Source organism: Martes martes (assembly GCF_963455335.1).
Source record: "Martes martes genome assembly, chromosome: 8".
In the NCBI taxonomy this organism is placed as follows: Eukaryota; Metazoa; Chordata; class Mammalia; order Carnivora; family Mustelidae; genus Martes; species Martes martes.
Genome location: NC_137895.1, coordinates 83,723,966 through 83,745,256, shown reverse-complemented (window position 1 = coordinate 83,745,256; position 21,291 = coordinate 83,723,966). Strand labels below are relative to the sequence as shown.

The following is a 21,291-nucleotide window of genomic DNA, read 5'->3' as shown; positions in this document are numbered from 1 at the left end:
ATTGCAGGGTCATAGGGAAGCTCTATTTTTAACAATCTCTTTATTAGCTTTTGAATCTATCAAGAATCTGTAGTGAGGCAGTCTTTAATTCCTGATGTTGGTAACTTGTCTTTCAAATTTTTCTTTTAGTTTAGTGGAGATTTAGTAACTTTTTTGTTTTTTTCAAGCAGTTTTGCAACAACTTTTCCCATTTAGCATTATTGTATAAAGGTGAATATTCACATATTCTACTGTTCAACAATTCTAATCCTAGAGAAACTCTTAAATGAACCAGAAGTAATTTACAAGGTGTTCACAGTAGCATTGTTCAAAAAGATAAAAATGGTGTAAACAGCTAATTTTCATGTATAAGAAAAAAAATGTAGTTGCATACACAATCATAAAAACTAAAATGAGACACATAGTGTACTCATTTTCTATTGTTGCCCAACAAATTACTGCAATTTAGTAGCTAAAAACAACACAAACTTATTATCTCATGGTTTCTGTGGATCAGAAGTCCAGGCATGGCTCAGTTTAGTACTCTGTTCAGGGTTTCATCAGGCTAAAATCAAAGTATAAGCTATATTATGATCTCATCAGAGACTCGTAGTCTTCTTCAAAGATAATATGGTTGTTAGCAGAATCCAATCTCTTGTGGCTGTAGGACTGAGATCCCCACTTCCTTGCTAGCTGACAGCCAGGGACTGCTCTGAGCTCCTATGGGCTGCCTTCTCTTCCTAGTCACATGGCCCCCTCACAGTATGGCAGCCTCTAATCTCTCTGATTTTAGGAAGTGCCCACTTCCATGGGCTCACCTTCTTAAGTCAGGGCTATTCAGGATTATCTCCCTTTTGATTAACTCAAAGGCAGCTAGCTGATCAGTGGCTAATCATGGAAGTTAAATCCCACCATATTCACAAGTCCTACCCATATTCAAGAGGAGGGGACTATACAGGACATGTACATCAGGGGGCCAGAATGTTAGGGAACATCTTAATATTCTTTCTACCACAGCCATATAATAGGAAAATAACTTTAACCTGATAGAAAACAACTTTGAACATGAATTATACCAGCTATTATATGCTATAGACATTTATAATCTCAAAAGAAATTTTAACCCAGTCTAACTCTTTTTGCCACTGGGTATTAGATGATGCCAGGTATTTCTCTAAAACGATTCAACAGTCTGGCCTACTTAAAATAGAAATTAAGAGCCAGAGAAACAGAATTGAAAATTAGATTTTCAGTAACTTATAAATAAAATGTGTTGTAAATAAACAGATAGCTAAATTAAGAAACTGTACTATGTCATTGAGAAGTCTGCTTTGAGTAAGTTTTTGTACTATTAAAAAAAAAGTGACGGTTTGAGATTACACAACTCCAAAGCTGTCCCAGTGTAATATGATATTTCACAAGTGCTGTTTTGACCCAGTCTTAATGTCATGGCTAAAACTCTCAATTCCCCTTCACTGGCAACTTATCAAAGCCCCACCCCAGATACTTCCCTTATCAGGCTCTAACACTCCTGGGTTACAATACACACATACCTAACTGCCAGAGGCCCCCAGATACCTACACTCAGGAACAGCTCCTTCTTTCTTAGGCCTATTGAATTATTCAAAATACCCAAACCCCAGGAAGCCTGGGAAATCTACCTAATTCTATCCTTTTTGCCATATATAAGCACCTCCTACAGTTCCAGCCTACTGTTACCCTGTACTCTGGTGTAACTAGCTATATGGCCCTGCACAACAGACTTCTCTCTCTGGAGCTATAAGTAACAAAGAGTTCTGCCTTTCATCTATTTGCCTGAATTGCGCCTCACCATCAAAAATCTCTTTAGGATTCTGATGGATTCCTGTCTCATGTTGAGATCTTTTATCCATTTCGAGTTTATCTTTGTGTACGGTGTAAGAGAATGGTCGAGTTTCATTCCTCTACATATAGCTGTCCAGTTTCCCCAGCACCATTTATTGAAGAGACTGTCTTTTTTCCACAGGATATTTTTTCCTGTTTTGTTGAAGATTATTTGACCATAGAGTTGAGGGTCCATATCTGGGCTCTCTACTCTGTTCCACTGGTCCATGTGTCTGTTTTTATGCCAGTACCATGCTGTCTAGGTGATCACAGCTTTGTGGTAAAGCTTGAAATCAGGTAACGTGATGCCGCCAGTTTTATTTATGTTTTTCAACATTTCCTTAGCAATTCGGGGTCTCTTCTGATTCCATACAAGTTTTAGGATTATTTGCTCCAGCTCTTTGAAAAATACTGGTGGAATTTTGATCAGAATGGCATTGAAAGTATAGATTGCTCTAGGCAGTATAGACATTTTAACAATGTTTATTCTTCCAATCCAAGAGCATGGAATGGTTTTCTGTCTTTTTGTGTCTTCTTAAATTTCTTTCATAAGTGTTCTGTAGTTCCTCGAGTACAGATCCTTTACCTCTTTGGTTAGGTTTATTCCCAGGTATCTTATGGTTCTTGGTGCTATAGTAAATGGAATCGATTCTCTAATTTCCCTTTCTGTATTTTCATTGTTAGTGTATAAGAAAGCCACTGATTTCTGGACATTGACTTTGTATCCTGCCACATTACTGAATAGCTGTATGAGTTCTAGTAGTTTGGGGGTGGAGTCTTTTGGGTTTTCCGTATAAAGAATCATGTCATCTGCGAAGAGAGAGAGTTTGACTTCTTCCTTGCCAATTTGGATACCTTTTATTTCTCTTTGTTGTCTGATTGCTGTTGTTAGGACTTCTAATACTGTGTTGAACAAGAGTGGTGAGAGTGGGCATCCTTGTCGTGTTCCTGATCTCAACGAGAAGGCTGCAAGCTTCTTCCCATTGAGGATGATATTTGCTGTGGGTCTTTCATAGATAGATTTTATGAAGTTCAGGAATGTTCCCTCTATCCCTATACTTTGAAGCGTTTTAATCAGGAATGGATGCTGGATTTTGTCAAATGCTTTTTCTGCGTTGATTGAGAGAACCATGTGGTTCTTCTCTCTTCTCTTATTGATTTGTTCTATCACACTGATTATTTTGTGAATGTTGAACCATCCTAGTAACCCAGGAATAAATCCCACTTGGTCATGGTGGATAATCTTTTTAATGTGCTGTTGAATCCTAGAGGAGAACATAGGCAGTAACCTCTTCAATATCAGCCACAGCAACTTCTTTCAAGATATGTCTCCAAAGGCAAAGGAAACAAAAGTGAAGATGAACTTTTGGGACTTCTTCAAGATCAAAAGCTTCTGCACAGCAAAAGAAACAGTCAACAAAACAAAGAGGCAACCCACGGACTGGGAGAAGGTATTTTCAAATGACAGTACAGGCAAAAGGTTGATATCCAGGATCTATAAAGAACTCCTCAAACTCAACACACACAAAACAGATAATCATATCAAAAAATGGGTGAAGATATGAACAGACACTTCTCCAATGAAGACATACAAATGGCTACCAGACACATGAAAAAATGTTCATCATCACTAGCCATCAGGGAAATTCAAATTAAAACCACATTAAGATACCACCTTACACCAGTTAGAATGGCCAAAATTAGCAAGACAGGAAACAACGTGTGTTGGAGAGGATGTGGAGAAAGGGGAACCCTCTTACACTGTTGGTGGGAATGCAAGTTGGTGCAGCCACTTTGGAGAACAGTGTGGAGATTTCTCAAGAAATTAAAAATAGAGCTTCCCTATGACCCTGCAATTGCACTACTGGGTATTTACCCCAAAGATACAGATGTAGTGAAAAGAAGGGCCATCTGTACCCCAATGTCTATAGCAGCAATGGCCACGGTCGCCAAAATGTGGAAAGAACCAAGATGTCCTTCAACGGATGAATGGATAAGGAAGATGTGGTCCATATACACTATGGAGTATTATGCCTCCATCAGAAAGGATGAATACCCAACTTTTGTAGCAACATGGGTGGGACTGGAAGAGATTATGCTGAGTGAAATAAGTCAAACAGAGAGAGTCAAGTATCATATGGTTTCACTTATTTGTGGAGCATAACAAATAACATGGAGGACAAGGGGAGATGGAGAGGAAAAGGGAGTTGAGGAAAATTGGAAGGGGAGTTGAACCATGAGAGACTATGGACTCTGAAGAACAACCTGAGGGTTTTGAAGGGGAGGGGTGTAGGAGGTTGGGGGAACCAGGTTGTGGGCATTAGGGAGGGCACGTATTGCGTGGAGCACTGGGTGTGGTGCAAAAACAATGAATACTGTTACACTGAAAAGAAATAAAAAATTTTTTAAAAACTTAAAAAATTAAATTAAATTAATAATAAAAAAAACTCTTTAAATCTTATAAAACATCTAGTCTTACCCTGATTGCAACACCAGCTGTCACTAACTGACAGCTGCTTGCACTTAGTCCACTATTTGTACTGACTACAAATTGTTTCTGCCAAGTAATGCCCATTGCCAACATCTTGCCTTTGAATAGTGCTTTATAAATTTTACACCATATGCCTATATTTTTACTTAATTTATTCCTCAGAACAGCTTTTAAGAAAAAGAAGAACAACATTATAGTAATTTGATAGATGAGGTTAATGCTCCGATTTATCACCCAGAGGCACAGCCAGAATTAAAAAACAAATCTTTTGGTTCTTAGTTTAGTGCCATTTCTAGCATATCTTTGTGCCCACTATTTAACTTAGCACAGTCTTTTTAATTAAAATTTTCCTACTTAAAGAATACACATGAAATCATTACCTCCTTGTAAGGCCACACCTTCCCTCCCCCTCAGCATCAAGGCCAGCAGGATTTAAGTGTAAGCCACAGAATTCCTTAAGCCTTGAAACCACTACCACTCATTGCCAACCTGATTTAAGGGACCCTCAGAGCCTTGGCACTTCTGGAAAGACAGTCCCTCTAGCCTTAACTCCATCCACAATAGAACTGAAAAACGGTCCACACAGCTCAGCACAATTCTGTGAGACCCTCATTCTACCACACACACTTCATCTACTCAATCCCAACCAACACTTAAACCTCATCACACCATGGACAAACTAAGAGACCAGTTCCAAGAAGGGGGTTATAATTAGAACTGATTATCCACTTCCCCCTAAGAGAATTAATCCCATCATGTCCTATATCTCTGTTTACAACACTCACCATAAGAATCCTTAGAGTCCAGAAGATCCCTCAAAATAGAGATTCTTACCCTATTACAGTCCTCTACATTGCCTAATTTGAAACAGACTTTTAACTCCCAGAACAACCTCTAAGTCCTTCCATTGTAACCTTTGGAATTCAGGGTCCGTCATCAACAAAACCCCCTTTCTATAAACTGAAGGTTTGTGTCTCCCCAAAATTCATATGTTGAAAACTAATTTTCAATGTGAAGATATTTGGAGGTGGGGCCTTCAGGAGGTGATTAGGTCATGAGGACAGAGTGCTCATGAATGGGATTAGTCTCTCTTCTCAAAGAGACCTCAGAGAACTCCCTCACCCTTTCCACCATGTGAAAACACAGTGAGAAGACACCTGAAAGCAAGTTCTCACCAGACACTGTCAGCACCCTGATCTTAGACTTCTCAGCCTCCAGGACTGTGAGAAATAAATATTCATTGTTTATAAGCCACCTAGTCTACAGTATTTTGTTACAGCATCCAGAACAGATTTGGACATCCCTATATCCTTCAGCCTCTTTGATAGATGTTTCTTTCTTCTCCTTTATCTAGTCAAAACTTGGCTGTCCCTTAACAAAGCATGCTTCCCAAGCAATCATTTCAAGAGCTGGTTATTTTTGTTGCTACAACTTACATACCAATACCTTTCCAATGATAAGCTTCAATCCATTAGTAGTTTGTAAAATCAATTTAGTGGGTAGTAAATAGAAAACTTTTTAAATAAGGTAACAGAACAGAAATCAACAGCATATACTGCATATAGTTAAGGTATTATTTTCATGAAACTTTTAACTATATAAATGATGGTTTAACACTATCTAGGGCTAGAAATAAAGTGTTTTCTTTGCTCTTCATTGCTGCCTCAAGTACCATTTCCCTCCTTCCTCCATAAATAATGTCTTGTGCCTTTGAAGCACTTGCCATTAAAGCATTCTAACAGAACCCTTCCTTCTTATTATCACCTAACATATCCTGGTCATTCTCCTTCTTTCATTAAAGCCTCCCTTTGCCCATTGCCAACATCTTGCCTTTGAATAGTGCTTTATAAGCCTCCTTATAAGCCTCAGAAACACCCTCCATAGCCCCATCATCATTCCTGGTGACTTCAATATCCATGTGGACAATTCCATCTTGAGCCCTGGATTATATTGCACAAGTGTGATTATGAAAATCCTTAAATATTTTCATAGTCACTGGTGCCTCCAGAGCAAGCACTACCAGCTACACCCATTTTGATGGATCCATGTCTATGCTAGTACTGGTAGTTAAATACTTTGAATACTAATAATTCAAATACTTTGAATACTAATCATGCTGACACAAGGAGTCCCTTAGCACCTTGGCTTTCTCTTACCTGAAATGACCTTGTCCACTATCTTGGCCACTCATTCTCACTGTCACACTCTATACCTAGTTATTACCAACAACTGCAACCCCTTCCTATCTCCAATTCAAGCACCCCACTCTGTGACTTCAAATCATTCCATTCCAACCAATCTGTCTACCTCATTAAGATTCTGGAATAAAACTGATCTTTCATCTTATCTTTGCATTGTCTATCACTCTCCCAGAGTTCTCTTTTTACCCATTATGCAGCTTCAATTCTTAGGTCTCATAATTTATTGAATTCTTACTACGCATTAAATTGCTTACCTACATCACCTCATCCTTCACAACAACCCCACCAAGTAGGTATAATGGCATTCATTTTATTGATCAGGAAACAGGCTTATATATATAAATATGCCCAAGATTATTGAAAGGGGGAGTTTCCATAATTTTTTAAAAAGATTTTATTTATTTATTTGACAGAGAGATCAGAAGTAGGCAGAGAGAGAGGGGAAGCAGTCTCCCTGCTGAGCAGAAAGCCCAATGTGGGGCTTGATCCCAGGACCCTGAGATCATGACCCAAGCCTGACCCAAGCCGGACCCAAGCTGAAGGCAGAGGCTTAACCCACTGAGCTACCCAGGCGCCCATAGAGGTTCTATAACTTAAATGCTTATTTCCTTAACCATCTACTAGGAGTAAAGAGAATTTATCTCTGTGAGTTGTGAAGATCACATATACAAGAAGCACTTTGTAAATTGTAAATTGCTGTCCAAATGTTAGTTATACTTATTAATTACTGACCAGGGGGCCCTTACCCTTTCATTCCATAGGAGACCTGATCTGAAACTTCCCTCAATCTTTCTCTTTCCTTTCTTCTTTTCCTTTGTAGGACACAGAGGAAGTAAACAACTCCACTGCCCTGTTGACAGAAATTTCATTTCTGACATAAAGCTTCAAAACTTTGAATGAAAGGAAAGCAGTGTCATAAATGGTGGTAGGTTCTAGTTAGCAATTGAAGATATGGCTTCATTATGACTGAACAGACTTTTATAAGGCAAGCTGATAATTCATTACATTCAACTCATAAAGGAACTTATAACACAGTCTTAATTGGTGAACACCTGCATTGCACTTTCTTGTTCAAGCCACAGCAGAACAGGAGTTCAGAAAGGAAGAAGCCAAGCTGAGTCTCTTGAGGTTTTTCAAAGACCTATAGAGAACTTGAAACCTTAAATGTCTGAGAATTCTCCCTGAGCCTCAGAAGGAACACTGCTGTGTCCTAAGGAACTCTGTATTCCATACACTAGAATCTGGCTATGGGCCCAACTCATCCCATTCTTTTGTTCTGAACTCTATCAATAGGACAGCGCCAGACCACCAAATTTCCTTAGAACGACTTAATTAGAACCATCAGGTATATCACTTCCTTATAACACTATGTATAAAGGCTCCCAATTACTTGACATGACAAATAAAAAACCCACATTCTGATCTTTCTATCAATTTCCCCATCTCATTTCTCCTCTACTCTATATAGACATCCCCACATCTGTGTTCTTCATCCCACAGGACGCGATAACCTATCCATTTCTGCCTTCTGATTCTATCCAACATATTCTTCCTACATTTTGCCATCAAAACTGATGAAATTTTTCCACCAAGAAGTCTTAAAAAGATGGAATTATCTACTTTCTGCTCACTGCATATTTAATTACTCTATCTTGTAACATTATAGAGAAGTTTGGACTTGTCCATATATTACTGTGAAAGGTAAGGTACTACTCTGGTGTACCAGGTTAAAAGTCTTAGGCCAGGGCTCAATTCCTAATTTTGCTTTTTGGCTCACTTAATAGTCTTGAACCATGCTGAGATAATATCTACACTTTACAGTTTGTTGACTGCTAGGTAAAGAGGTAGTGCATCAAAACATAATATTTTACACCTTTTCCTTGTGATGTTTAAGGCAAGGTTTTGACATAAAACACATTTACTAAATATTAATGCCCCACTATCATATCATTAGGCCAAAGCCTATTTTACTTCCCCTCTCCTCCCCGCACTGTCTTTTTTTTTTAAGGATACGATCTTACAATGATTTATTTCCCAAAGAAGAAGTTGGAGAGCCTGGGCTGCCTCTCCCATCTATCTGCCAGCTTTCCCCAAATATCCCTTTTAAATAAAGTCAGGTTTAGGTGCTTGGTTAAGTTCAATTTAACATTGTATGGCAGAAGCAGTGTAAGTGTTCATTAAACCCATTTCCTTTTCTACTAGGCATAAGCATTTTACTTCCAAGCTACCCCTGCAGTTGGGTGGGACAATGTGACTACACACCTGAATTTGGACTAAGAGAATGGGGTAAAAATGATGCATTCCACTTCCAGGAGTGGCCCCTGATATCTCCAACAAGTCCACTATAGCTCCCCTCCCTTATCTGAGGCACATAGATTAGATGATTCCAAGGCAACCAGTGATGGTGGAGCCATAAGATAGAAGCCATGTCCTTCTATGATTGCAAGGAGCAGATGGCTTACCCACTGTCCCCAATTAACCCACTATACACAGACTTGTATGAAACATAGCCTTTATTGTGTTAAACCACTGAGACACTGGTTTCGTTAGCCTACCCTGCTTAACACACTTTGTATTTATCAACAGTGGTAACATAAATGAAAAGAACCCCTAGACTTAGTTCCAGGACCTGAGATATAAATCCTGGCTGTACCACTCCCCCACATGTCTTATTATCGGTTCTAGAGTATACTCTATTCCCTTTCCCAACTGCGTGTCTAGCACATTCTCTTCTTTCTCATTATGGAGCTCTCTCCACTCTCCTCCGCCTCAAGACTTCTGTGAGGCATTCTCTGACTTTCCTCCCATACATATTTATTTCTTTGTTCCTAGCGCAGCATATATCCCTCCATTTTAGCATCTCTTACATTTGATTGCAAATATTTGTTGACTTGTGTTTCCAAAGATTGAGTCCTTGAATCCACAGACAATTCCTCTGGGATCTCTGACTGCCAGCATTTAGTTACAGTGCCTGCCACAGAGCAAAAAAATAAATTTTTATTAAAGGAATGATTGTCACCTGTGACCTTAAGTGAGTCATTTACTTTTTAAATCTATACAATTTTACAAAATTGTTGTGATAATGAAATAATGTGATTTGTAGATTATAAACAGATTCTAATGGTATCATGGTTTCTTCTGTTTTGTAGTCCCTGCTCATCTTTTTTCAAATTCATCTTAATGCTTCACTCGAGGTAGCTCTATCAATAGAAAAATAGTGCAAGCCACATATATAATTTAATAATTTCAGTACCCATATTTAAAAAGTGAAAAGAAGTAGGTGAAATTAGTTTTAATAATATATTTAACCCTATATATGCCAGATAGGCTTATTAGCTCTTTGACATTTTTGTTAATCAGTCTTCTAGACCCGGTGTTTGTGTTACAACACACCTCTGTTTGGACTAGCCACACAGCGAGCACTGAGCAGCCACATGTGGCTAGTGGCTCCCGCAAACCGGACCACGGGGCTACAAGGCCTACTTCAGACAGCACCTTCTCTGGGAGGTGAACCTGACTATCCCTCGAGGGGAACGGGCGGCTCGTCCTCAGGGGTCCTCAACCCCCTATCCCTGCTATCTGGAAACGTAGCAGTCAGTCAAGCTCTTTGAGGAATTCCAGACTGTTGCCTGAGAATTCGCTCTCACAGCGACTGTCCGGCATATAACGAGCGGTTATTAAATGTCGGGGTAATTAATGATCCCGTGTGCAAAGAACCCCATGGGAGGCCGAGTAGCCGGGACCGAAAATGTCAGTCAGGGAGCAGGAGTTGGCGCGGGCGGGCGGCCACCGTAGGCGGGACCCGGAGGCCTGGGCCCGCAGCGTCCCTCCGCGGGCGGGCGCCCAGATCCGGGGCTCGGGGGGCAGGGGCGCGGGGGGCGTGGGGGCCGCGGCCCGCCCACGCCCCCTCCCCCACGCCGCCGCCGCTGCTGCCGCCGAGCCCCGGAAGCGGGCGGGGATTTCCTGTGCCCGCCCCGCCCGCGCCCGCCCGGCCGCCGTCTCCGCCCGTCGCTGGCTCCGCGGCCGCCGGCTCCGACGAAGCCGAGGGCGGAGGGGAGGGGCAGGCGGCGCCCAGGAGGGAGGCACGGGCCGCAGGCCAAGCGGACCGGGGTGAGTGGAGCCGGGCCGCTGAGAGTCGCGGCTGGAGGGAGGGACGCCAGGCTGCCCGGGGCGGCGGGTGGGGGCCCAGTCACCCATGGGGCGGGAGGAGGATCGACGCGGCCTCCGGGTCGCTGCTTTAACCGGGGGTCGGCCCCACTGACATTCTGTGCCCGCCCCTCGCCCTGGCTTCCCGGTCCCCGGCGTCGCTGTCAGGCCCCGCGGCTTCCCGCCGCTGTCACTCGCGCACAGGTTACCCCGTGGCTCCTTTCTCTTGACTTGCTCTTGCCCCCGTTCATGGGAAACCTGTTTTCTGACCTCACTTCCCCTGCCCCGGCTCTGCCTCTCTCGGATTCTCTGAAATCTGACCCTCTCCAGGGGCACTGTGACAAGAAGAAGGGGAGCAGCAACCTTACTCCGGAGCGGGCGCCGGTCCCGCCCATGCCCCACCCGGGGCAGAGGGCAGGGTTCCCTGACGGAGCGCGACTCGAGCCTGTGCCCTTGGGCTGCTCTTTTTGCTACACCCTCCTTCCCTGTCCAACAGCGCCCGCTGCAAAAACTTCCTTCAGCAGGTGCCCTGACACTCGGATATGTGAGGAAAAGTGGGAAATGGAAGCCCTAGAACCCAGACTCCAGTAGGCCTGGGAACATCCTGGAGCCAGGAGAAACCTGGTTAGGGCTGACACCCTTAACTGTCCAGGTGCTGACTCTGAGAGAGTGAACATCTTAGGAAATGCAGTGTGAGTATAAGTACCCACCCCCTTGTTGCTGAGATTTTTGCCAGCCTTTCCACAGGTTTTCTGTCAATGGTCTGGAGAGGCTCACAGGTAGCCCAGTACTCTCTGCAGATACTGTGCTGCTGGGGAGATGGAGAAATGAGTTTGAGACAGGTGTCCAGGTATTAGATGTAGGTAAACCCTGAGGGAGGATGTTCAAAGGGAGCTTGAGAAGCAAAAAAGACCTCCAGTGAAGAGAGGAAATTGGTGCCTTATATGTTAAAAATATGGCAAACACAGGGGCTGGAATTCAGAAGAGAGGGGTAAAATGAAGTTTCCCTTTATTGCTTTATTGGGAATTTTCCTTTCTCATGAGAAGTCTCTAAAAAGGAAACCTCCTAAGCTGGGAATCAGTCCAGGATGCTCCCATGGGGCCCTGAGACTTCTTTGGACTTCTGAGATGAAAGGGTAATTTGTTCCCTTCCTGTGCATTGGTCTTAGGGTTGCCACTTACTCTTCTGTCAAAGACAAATAGGCAAGAAAATAAAAAACTTGACATCTGTCATTACCTGTCCAGGGCTTCTAGGTTCTTGCAAATGTTACTGAATGAATATGAGTGAGCCAGGATAGTTAACCAAGGTTCTGACCTGTTTTTGGAAGCCTTTCACTGGCTCTGACTTCTTGAGTACTTTAATAATAATAATCTCTCTCTCTCTCTCTCTCTCTCTCTCTCACACACACACACACACACACACACACAACAATGTTGCCAAGCAGAAAGGACTCTGTGCAGTCTCATAGACTGTTTCTCTGCGAGAAGTTAGGGAAGCCCTTGTCACAACACATGAGATCTGTTCTGACTCCTAAGATTTTCAGAGAAAAGTCCACAACCTGGTCCTGTGCACTACAGGATTATTAAGACTTTTTTTTTTTTTTTTTTTTTAATCTAGAGGTGCCTTGGTGGCTCAGTTGGTTAAGTGTCTGCCTTGGGCTCAGGTCATGATCCCAGGGTCCTCACTCGGTTAGAGCCCCTGCTTAGCTTCTCCTTCTGCCCCTCCTCCTGTTCATGCCCTATCTCTCTCTCCCCCCTCCCTCTCTTTCTCTAAAATAAATAAATAAAATCTGTAAAAAAAAATCTTTATCTCATCTAAATTTCTCCTCTTGCAATCAAGAGAATAGATCTATACAGAGCTCTAAACCATTTCTCTTTCTTGGTAGCATCATTCATCAGCTTTTTTCCCTAGACAGGAGAAAACTATGTCTATTGTTTTTAACTTTTCCCCAATGGCCATATTTCCCATCCCTTTCTCCACTTTTGTTTCTTCTGATGAAACATATTCTGGCTTCTTCATTCCTTTTTTTAAAACTGAATGTATTTTTCTATTGAGACCTGAATAGTTCTTTCCTGTGTCTCAACTCACAAGATTGTTAATTCACACACTGAGATCATGTTAGCATCATCTATTTCTCTTTTATCCAGTCTGGTTCAAACCCTTTCTGTTCTTTTGTTACTTTTCTCAATTAGACATCAATTCCTCACTGACCAACAATTTCTCCTATCTGTTAGGGTTTCTTTGGATTTTTATACCTGCTTTCTGAGTTATTGGTCTTTCTACCACATTTCTTACCAGTTCTCATTTTCTGCATCAAAGTGATAGGTTATGAATCTTTGTTGAGACTTAAGTGAGGTGTCATTTGGTTCAGTCTTATAAAGGAGGGGGATACTCCTTACACACACACACACACACACACACACACACACAAACAGCTTTGGCTGGGTCTTCTACGTTCAGTAATCATTTCATTTTGAACTAATTGATGAGAACGGGATTTGTGGCAGAAAATCTTATATGTGATTATATCCATTTTTGTTGAGTGTAAATCAGGGCACATCACATCCTACATGTGTCTAGATCGCTTAGTTTATTGTATTTTCAGTGGTTGAAATTAAATGAATAGCTTTTGAACTTCCAGGATTGTTCTTTTTTTTTTTTTTTTTTTTTTTTCAAATGAAGTTCATCCAGCCATCAGGGATATTCTGTTTCTGCAATGAAGTCCCCAAAATAACTATTAGTGACTTTGCTGTTTAGCACCTGCTCACTTCTGAGTTCCCTCAGGAAGCTTGGCCCAGGCTTAGTTGATTGGAACACACCAAACTTTTAAATAAAGTTCATCTGCCATCAAGCTCATCTTATCCAGTTTTATCTTTTTATCCCTGAGGCTGTTCTCCATAACTCCTTTAGATCACCCCTTTCCATTTTTAATGGGTGCAGCTGATAATGAATTTGTTCCAGGTCACAATTTAGGTTTGCAGCAAAAATGCTCTCAGAACAGACAGCGGTCCTGGGGACAGGATGGGAGTCAATGAATGTCCAGCTGGATGGAGCAGAGCCTCAGGTGGAAAGGGGAAGCCAAGAAGAGGGGCCATGGAGAATAGCACCAGGGCCACTGGAACACCTGTGCTGTGACCTTGAAGAGGAACCACAGTCCCTTCAGGAGAAGGGTGAGAGCCTGGAGGGTGTATGTGTGTTTGAGTACTGTAACCAGTACCAGGACTAGTCCATTATTCCCAGCTTCCTGGGCCCTGGTCATAGGAATATAAGGAGCTCCTGGATTCTGTAAACCATAAAACTGGGCTTCTCCCATTTCTTGCATGATCACTCCCTCCACATGCTACAAGTGCATGGTTAGTGGTATTGAATATGGGAGACAAAGGAAGTGACAACAACTCCAATTACTGTTGAAAACACACCCAGTAACATGCACTTTACTAGGTGAAAATTTTATTCAAATAATATCAATTCAAATAACAGCTAGTCTAGTAGAGATGGCTGACATATAAGCTTTACTAAAAACCACCTAATACCCTCGCAGAACATTTTGAGTGAAGGTCTCTTCCACTATGTGTGTGCATTTGAGTTTTACCAATGGGCATAGATATAGGAAAATGGGACCCTTAAGCTCCTCTAACGTGGGGCCCAGGCTTTCATTGGGAAAGGGTGGATGGTCCATTTCTAGTGGTTCCTCTTTCTTCTTTCCAGCTCAGTCAGCTCCCTGGGTTCCTGCCATTCCCCAGGAGGGGAGCACCGGAGATTGGGAGATGGCAGCTGCACTTCTTGCGGCGGGATCACAGGTGGGCTGTCTGCATCCCTTGGCCTCTCCCAGGGTCTCATCACTGCTGCCTTTCTGTAGCCTCAGCATCATCCTATTGATTTGTTATCTCACATGTTTACTAATGGTATCTTTATCTTACAACTGAACAGATTCTTTCCCTTTCCGGGGGTTTATAATATCCTTGAAAAAATAAGTGGCATGACAAGAAGAGGGGAATTCCTAGAGGTCGTTTTTAATGGATGGCTGTCCCATCCCTAGAGGGATTTTAAGAACAATTTATTAATGTCCCTTAAGAAAAAAATCTGGAAAGATTAGGAAAAGAGGATCTGAAGGAAGCTTGGAAGAGCATAAAGTAGGCAAGACTGGGTGGATAATGGAGCATTTATGGAAAAGAAGAGAAGATAGAAAGATGGGGCAGAGCCAGAGAGAGAAAATAGGTTTAGATTCAGCAGGTAATGGGAGACCCATGGAAAAAATTATAATAGTAGTAGTAGCTACATCCTCAGAGTGCTTACATGCTTGAGGTTCTCTGGATGTTTTATGCATATTAACCTATTCAACCCTGAGAGAAACCCAATTATGCCCATTTTACAGATGAGAAAATAGGGTAGGAAGAGATTAAGACACTTGTGTAAGGACATACTGCTAATAATGGCAGAGCTAGGAGTCATTTGGCTCAAGAATCTGGGCTCCTACCCACTACACATGCTGTCTCAAAAGGTAAGGGTGAGGCACAATGGGCAGAGGGCAAGAAAGAATGTTTTATCTGTATCATTTTGTGATAATAGAAGAGGAAAGGTCAAGTGGTTAAAGGAGAGGCTAGTACTCAATTTCTGCAATTAAAAGAATAAGGCAAGTGAGAAAGACTGGGCAGATACCTGTAGTTAAACAGAGGGAGCAATGAGTTCATCGTACTTCCAACTTCCCATGGTCCTAGTGGGAAACTCATCAAGAGACATTATCTTCACTCACTCATTGACCATACTTTTGCCCCTCTGCTTATTTATCTTTCACCAAAACTATATGCCTTTCCCAGGGACCTCTGGGAAATTCTTCCTCTAGATGTTCTCATGCCCTCTCCTCTACTATTCCAACCTTTTATACTAGGATCACATTTTCCTTAAGGAACACTTACTAACAGATGATGCTACATTTTGTTTCAGGGCCTGGTAACCATCAAGGATGTGTCATTGTGCTTCTCTCAGGAGGAGTGGCGGAGCCTGGACCCTTCTCAGACAGACTTTTATGGAGAATATGTCATGCAAGAAAACTGTGGGATAGTGGTCTCTCTAAGTAAGCATGATCTCCCCTAGCCACTTTTAAAAGATTATACTCTGGGAGGATTGAACCATCTGCTCCAGAGCTATCAGATAGTTTCTACCTAGGGTTCTTGGCTGGAAATCTAAGCTTTCACCAGAGAAGGAGCATTAAGGCTAATCCAAAGAGAATGGAAATGAGGTGTCATTTATTTTTTATTTTTTATTTTTAAAGATTTTATTTATTTACTGGACAGACAGAGATCACAAGTAGGCAGAGAGGCAGGCAGAGAGAGAGGAGGAAGCAGGCTCCCCGCAGAGCAGAGAGCCAGATGTGGGGCTCAATCCCGGGACCCTGGGATCATGATCTGAGCTGAAGGCAGAGGCTTTAACCCACTGAGCCACCCAGGCACCCCATGAGGTGTCATTTCTTAAAAACAACAGCAAAATAATGCTGAATTGTGGAGAAGAGAACTTTAGGCTCTTCTTGGTTGGGAATTGGGAGGTTCTAACAAAACAGAGAGAAGGACATTTAAGTGATAGAACTGAGTCCTTGGAAACTCAGAAAGCCATCTAGGGTAAGATGGGAGTGGGGGTAGGAAGCTGTGGTAGGGCTAATGAAGTGAAGTTAAGGACAGTTGGGCTGGAAGTAATTGAAATTTGAGTGGAAGGGAACAGACACGTTAGAGAAGAGAATATGATTATCTAAAAGAAAGAAGAGGGATTTAACAGAAATGGGGACATGGGAAAGGCCTGTATCTGGCCTTCTTTTATCTTCAGTTCGAAGGAAACAGCTTTTTTCAGAAATAAAGAATTACAGTTGAACTCATTGACATCTCTGTTTTCCTTCTCCATGGGCAGGATTTCCAATTCCCAAACTGGACATGCTTTCTCAACTAGAAGGAGGGGAAGAACAATGGGTCCCTGACCCCCAGGACTTGGAGGAGAGGGACATCCTGAGGGTCACATACACAGGTAAGCATCTAGAATAGACTTTCAGCAGCTGCTTTCAGCCCTCTTGGAGTGTCAACATTATGTGCCCATCTAATCCCTTCTCTGCTCAGTAAGTTACAGGGTCAAAAAGTTTATAGATCTTTTTCTTCAAAGGCAAGAGAGTGTAGCAGAAAGGTTTGGAAGGCAGGCTGTAGAACCAAACTGTGGACTTGAATCCAGGACCACCTGGGGACCTTGGAAGAGTAATTAACCCCTGTTTGGTTTCCTCATCAGTAAATTATTGTGAGACTTAAATATGTTAACAGAGTAGAACAGTACCAGGCACATAATAAGCACTCAATAAATGTTAGTTGTTGTTGTTATTGTTGATGTTATTGTTCAACCTCCCACCATTGTGGAGATGCTTTCCAGAGTGTCTCTAGTATTGCTGACAGGTGATCACTCATCCAGTAAGGATTGCAGCACATTTCTTAACTCTCTCCATCTATGCTTAGGCAGGAAGATGGAAGGAATTGTAATAAATAAATAACAACAATAGCATAGACCATTTACTAAGTGCTCACGATGTGCAGGTATTATGCTATCTATTTTATAACATCTGTCTTACAATTACTCCCATTTTACAGAAGAGGAAATGAAGGCTTACAGAAGTTAAGTGGGAAAGCTGAGGTTCAAAATTGGGAAATCTGCCTCCTAAGCCTAGGTTTTTAACTTCTACACCTCTTGCGCTGTCTTGTACAACATTAGAGTCTGTTCTCCCAGCCTTTGTGGGGTGAGGTTTAGGCCCTAACAGGAGTCAGACAACCTTACCTGTGACTTGGGTCCCGGAGTACTCTCTTGTGACTCCCCTCTTGGGGTTGGTATTTTCCCTTCTCCACAGGAGATGGAAGTGAGCACGAGGGCGATACCCCTGAACTAGAAGCAGAACCTCCCCGAATGTTATCTAGTGTGTCTGAAGATACTGTTCTCTGGAACCCAGAACAGGATGAGAGCTGGGATTCCATGCCCAGGAGCTCCAGAGGAATGCTCCTGGGCCCATCTTTTCTTCAGGAAGATAGCTTCTCAAACATTCTATGTAGCACAGAGATGGATTCCCTTTTAAGACCGCACACATGCCCCCAGTGTGGGAAACAGTTTGTGTGGGGCTCCCACCTTGCCAGGCACCAGCAAACACACACTGGGGAGCGGCCCTACAGCTGCCTCAAGTGTGAAAAGAGCTTCGGGCGAAGACACCACCTGATCCGGCACCAGAAAACCCACCTACATGACAAGCCCAGCAGGTGCTCAGAGTGTGGCAAGAATTTCCGATGCAACTCCCATCTGGCCAGCCACCAGAGAGTGCATACGGAAGGCAAATCCTGCAAGGGTCAAGAGGTTGGAGAGAGCCCAGGGGCTAGGAAACGGCAGCGTGCCCCACCAGTGCCAAAGTGCCATGTGTGCACTGAGTGTGGGAAGAGCTTTGGCCGACGGCACCACCTGGTGAGACACTGGCTGACCCATACTGGGGAGAAGCCCTTCCAGTGCCCTCGCTGTGAAAAGAGCTTTGGCCGTAAACATCACCTGGACAGGCACCTGCTGACCCACCAGGGACAGAGTCCCCGGAGCAGCTGGGACAGAGGGACATCTGTCTTTTGAAATCTGTTTCTGCTGCAGCTGTGGTCACATCTATCAGCAGCTGGTGCTACCAGGAGTCTCTGCCAGAACTGCCCCTCTCCTGCACCCCAGTGGCCAGAATCATGAACCCTGGCTCCATCCCTAGAAAGAGGAGGTTCTAACATTGGCCAGACATTTCCCACCAGTTCTGTGAGATATCACATAAAATGGAGTTCTTTGGGCAAAACTTTTAGGAAACAGTGCTTACTGCATGGGCTGATATTCAGCCCTAGCCCATTATCAAGGGTACCACTTGAGAATCAGCACTTTATTGCTGTGGTCCATTCTAAGTGGTTGGAACCTATGCCATACCAGTTAAATATTTGAGTAACACCTTTGTGTACTGTAACTATTCTATCCTCTCTGTATATAGAGCGAAGACCATATTAGTATATTGAAGGCTCTAAGAACTTACGTGTACAGAGAATTGTTAAACATTTCTAATGCAGTGTTTCCTAAATGTGTTTGACCTCAGTGTCCTTTCTATCTCACATCCCACAGAACTGGTGACTCCATGAAACACACTGGTGAACACTGGGTTAGAGAGTAATGAGGAAACAGGAAAGATATAGTGAGCCCCAGAGCCCCCCCTTTTTTTTTATCCAAATGAAAGCTGAGGGGCAGACCTCATTCCTGTGTGGGTCCATCACACTTACCCTGATCATCCAAATATACATCCACACCTCTTACTACCCCCTACTGAAAAATAGAAATAAGAACCTTTTCACCCTCTTTTTCCAACTCCCTTCATCCTCCTCATACATATATCTAGGTGAGAGATCACACTACAATGCTAAGAGATGGATTTATACCCCCAAGGAACCCAGGCCCACACAGAAGAAAAAAAACTTTATCCCCTTGAACAGACCCCTCTCCTCTTGACTGTGTCTTTTTGTGTCTATGTGTATCTGTGTGCAGGGTCATTGAAGAGAGCATGCAAAGTGCAAAGTGTACAAGCTAGATTTTCTAGGGGCTGTTTTCTGGGGATGAGGGTAGTAGGGATTGTATGGGATTTTTGTTTTGTTTCAAGATAGGAAGTAAGCTGAGCAATTAAGGGAGCCCTCATGGAAAGGGTTAAGTGATGGGTTAAGTTGTGAGAGTTGAAGTGTAAAACCTTCCCTGGTGTAAGTGAGATCAAGATAACTATGGATATATATGTCTAGGTCCAGATCTCTGGGCCACAGATTCTTTTTGCCTGGGAAGAGAGAGAAAGACACATCCTCAGAGAGGTGAGCTATTTCTTGTCAGTTTCAAGTAAGATGCATATAGAAGCTTTGTGCTTAGTGGGTGTGTCTTGTTTTAGTGCTGAGAAATTAGGACAGGAATCACAATGCGTGGAGGTTGTTATCCTCACTCTTACTTGACCTTGATTGCCTCATCAAGGAAGCAGTTTTTCTTGAGGATCTCATTCTCCCAGAAACAGAACTTTAGGGAAAATGGCTGTGGTTTAGCTTTTAAGCTGATGGTGGGGAGGGGTAGTGTTTTGGGTTTTCTTCCCAGCTCTGGGAAGGAATCCACACTGAGACTCTTAACTCCAGGAATTGTATAAGTATTCTAGCATCTGTTGGTTGATGAGTTGTCATTGTTTTACTTTATTGATAATGTGTTAATACCAATCTTATAATTTAAAAATTTTCTTATATATAAGAGCAGTTTGGGGTTAGGAAGAGGAAGGAGCAAAGCAGATGAAAGTGGGATAATTTCTCTTCAACGCTTAGATTCTGGTTTTTCCTTAAAACACTTATTTCTCAACCACAATTGGTGGAATTAACCAGAGAGACAAGAGGAAGTAAGCTGCAACAATGTAGTTTAGTGATTGTCCCATTTGCTTAGAAAAAACTGGGTGAATCACAGCTCCTCAGAATTCTGGACCCAAATGGAGCTGAAAATAGGATCATTTTGTTGACTGGGTTTCTTAGAGTGGATATGACTCAAACAACCCAGCCCACACCTCCATTTTGCCACTCAGAGCAGCTTTCCTTCTTTGCCTGGAATGCACTTCTCTTGCTTATGTTCCTGCATATAAAGCAAAATGGCCAGCCCTTTGTAAGGTACTCAGAGATGGGAGCATTTTAGGATTAGTATTGGGAGATACCCCAGGCTGTAAGAGAGTATTGGATTCCAGTGGGAAAACCAGACTACACCATTTCTTTTACCCTCTCACTGTGCCTCATTCATTAATGCAGATCAGCTCTGTGTAAGCAATGGTTCAGAACCTGTTTTAGATCACAGACCCTTATGAGACTCTGATAAAAACCAGAAACTCACTTTTGAGAAAAACAGACATTAGCAATTCACTCTGTTTTGTATATACACAGTTAGCAGGTTCAGAGCCCATCCATGGAATCACTAAACTGGGGTCATGGGGAGTTACCATGACCCAATATGGTCATTTGTATATTTGTGTCAAAAATTACAAGGCAAAGATCACTAAATATTTTAAGGACTAAATATGAGAGGCAGTAGGGTATAAAGACAGAGTCTAGCCTTTAATGACTAGAAGAGTATTGCTGACATTCTACTCTATGTTTTTTCTTAAAAAAAGATGACATGCTGACAAATGGAGCTCCTCACAAACCTTGTTTTAAAGACTTGTGGGAAGTGACTCTCCGTACTATCAGATCACACATCTTAATAGCCAAATGTTAACCTCCAGCTGTTGATCTGTTTTAGTAATTGTAAGGATAGCAAGTGAAGCCCCCAAAGTGTGGGTGCTGTCATAGCACCCAAATGAAAGGCATGATGAGTCTAAGAGCTTTCTGCAGAAAGGGCATCCCTTTAGGTCATTTCTGGTATACCACTGTCTTCTCTACCTCGGTCCAACACCACTTCCCTTGGACGAAAAATAAAATAAGCAGCAGCCATCAGATGGGTGAATAGATTTGAATGATTTTTCCCACAGGGAATCAGCTTCAAACTCCCATCTTTCCCCTAACTGGCTTTGCCACATGTCCACCCTATCCCCT

General features: G+C 42.6%; 1 protein-coding gene across 2 annotated transcripts; it reads left to right on the top strand.

Moving 5' to 3' along the window:
- Positions 1–10,543: 10,543 nt before the first annotated feature.
- On the top strand, positions 10,544–21,291 carry ZNF641 (zinc finger protein 641). Of its 2 annotated transcripts, none has more exons than XM_080809968.1 (6): positions 10,544–10,644; positions 13,643–13,851; positions 14,390–14,481; positions 15,626–15,755; positions 16,580–16,693; positions 17,553–21,291. In XM_080809968.1, exons 2-6 carry the CDS (start codon positions 13,668–13,670, stop codon positions 18,305–18,307), a joined length of 1,275 nt encoding a protein of 424 aa, XP_080666094.1. In that variant the 5' UTR covers positions 10,544–10,644; positions 13,643–13,667; the 3' UTR covers positions 18,308–21,291. The 2 variants fall into 2 exon arrangements, with proteins under 2 accessions (XP_080666094.1, XP_080666095.1); XM_080809969.1 differs by lacking the exon at positions 10,544–10,644 and adding an exon at positions 11,130–11,372.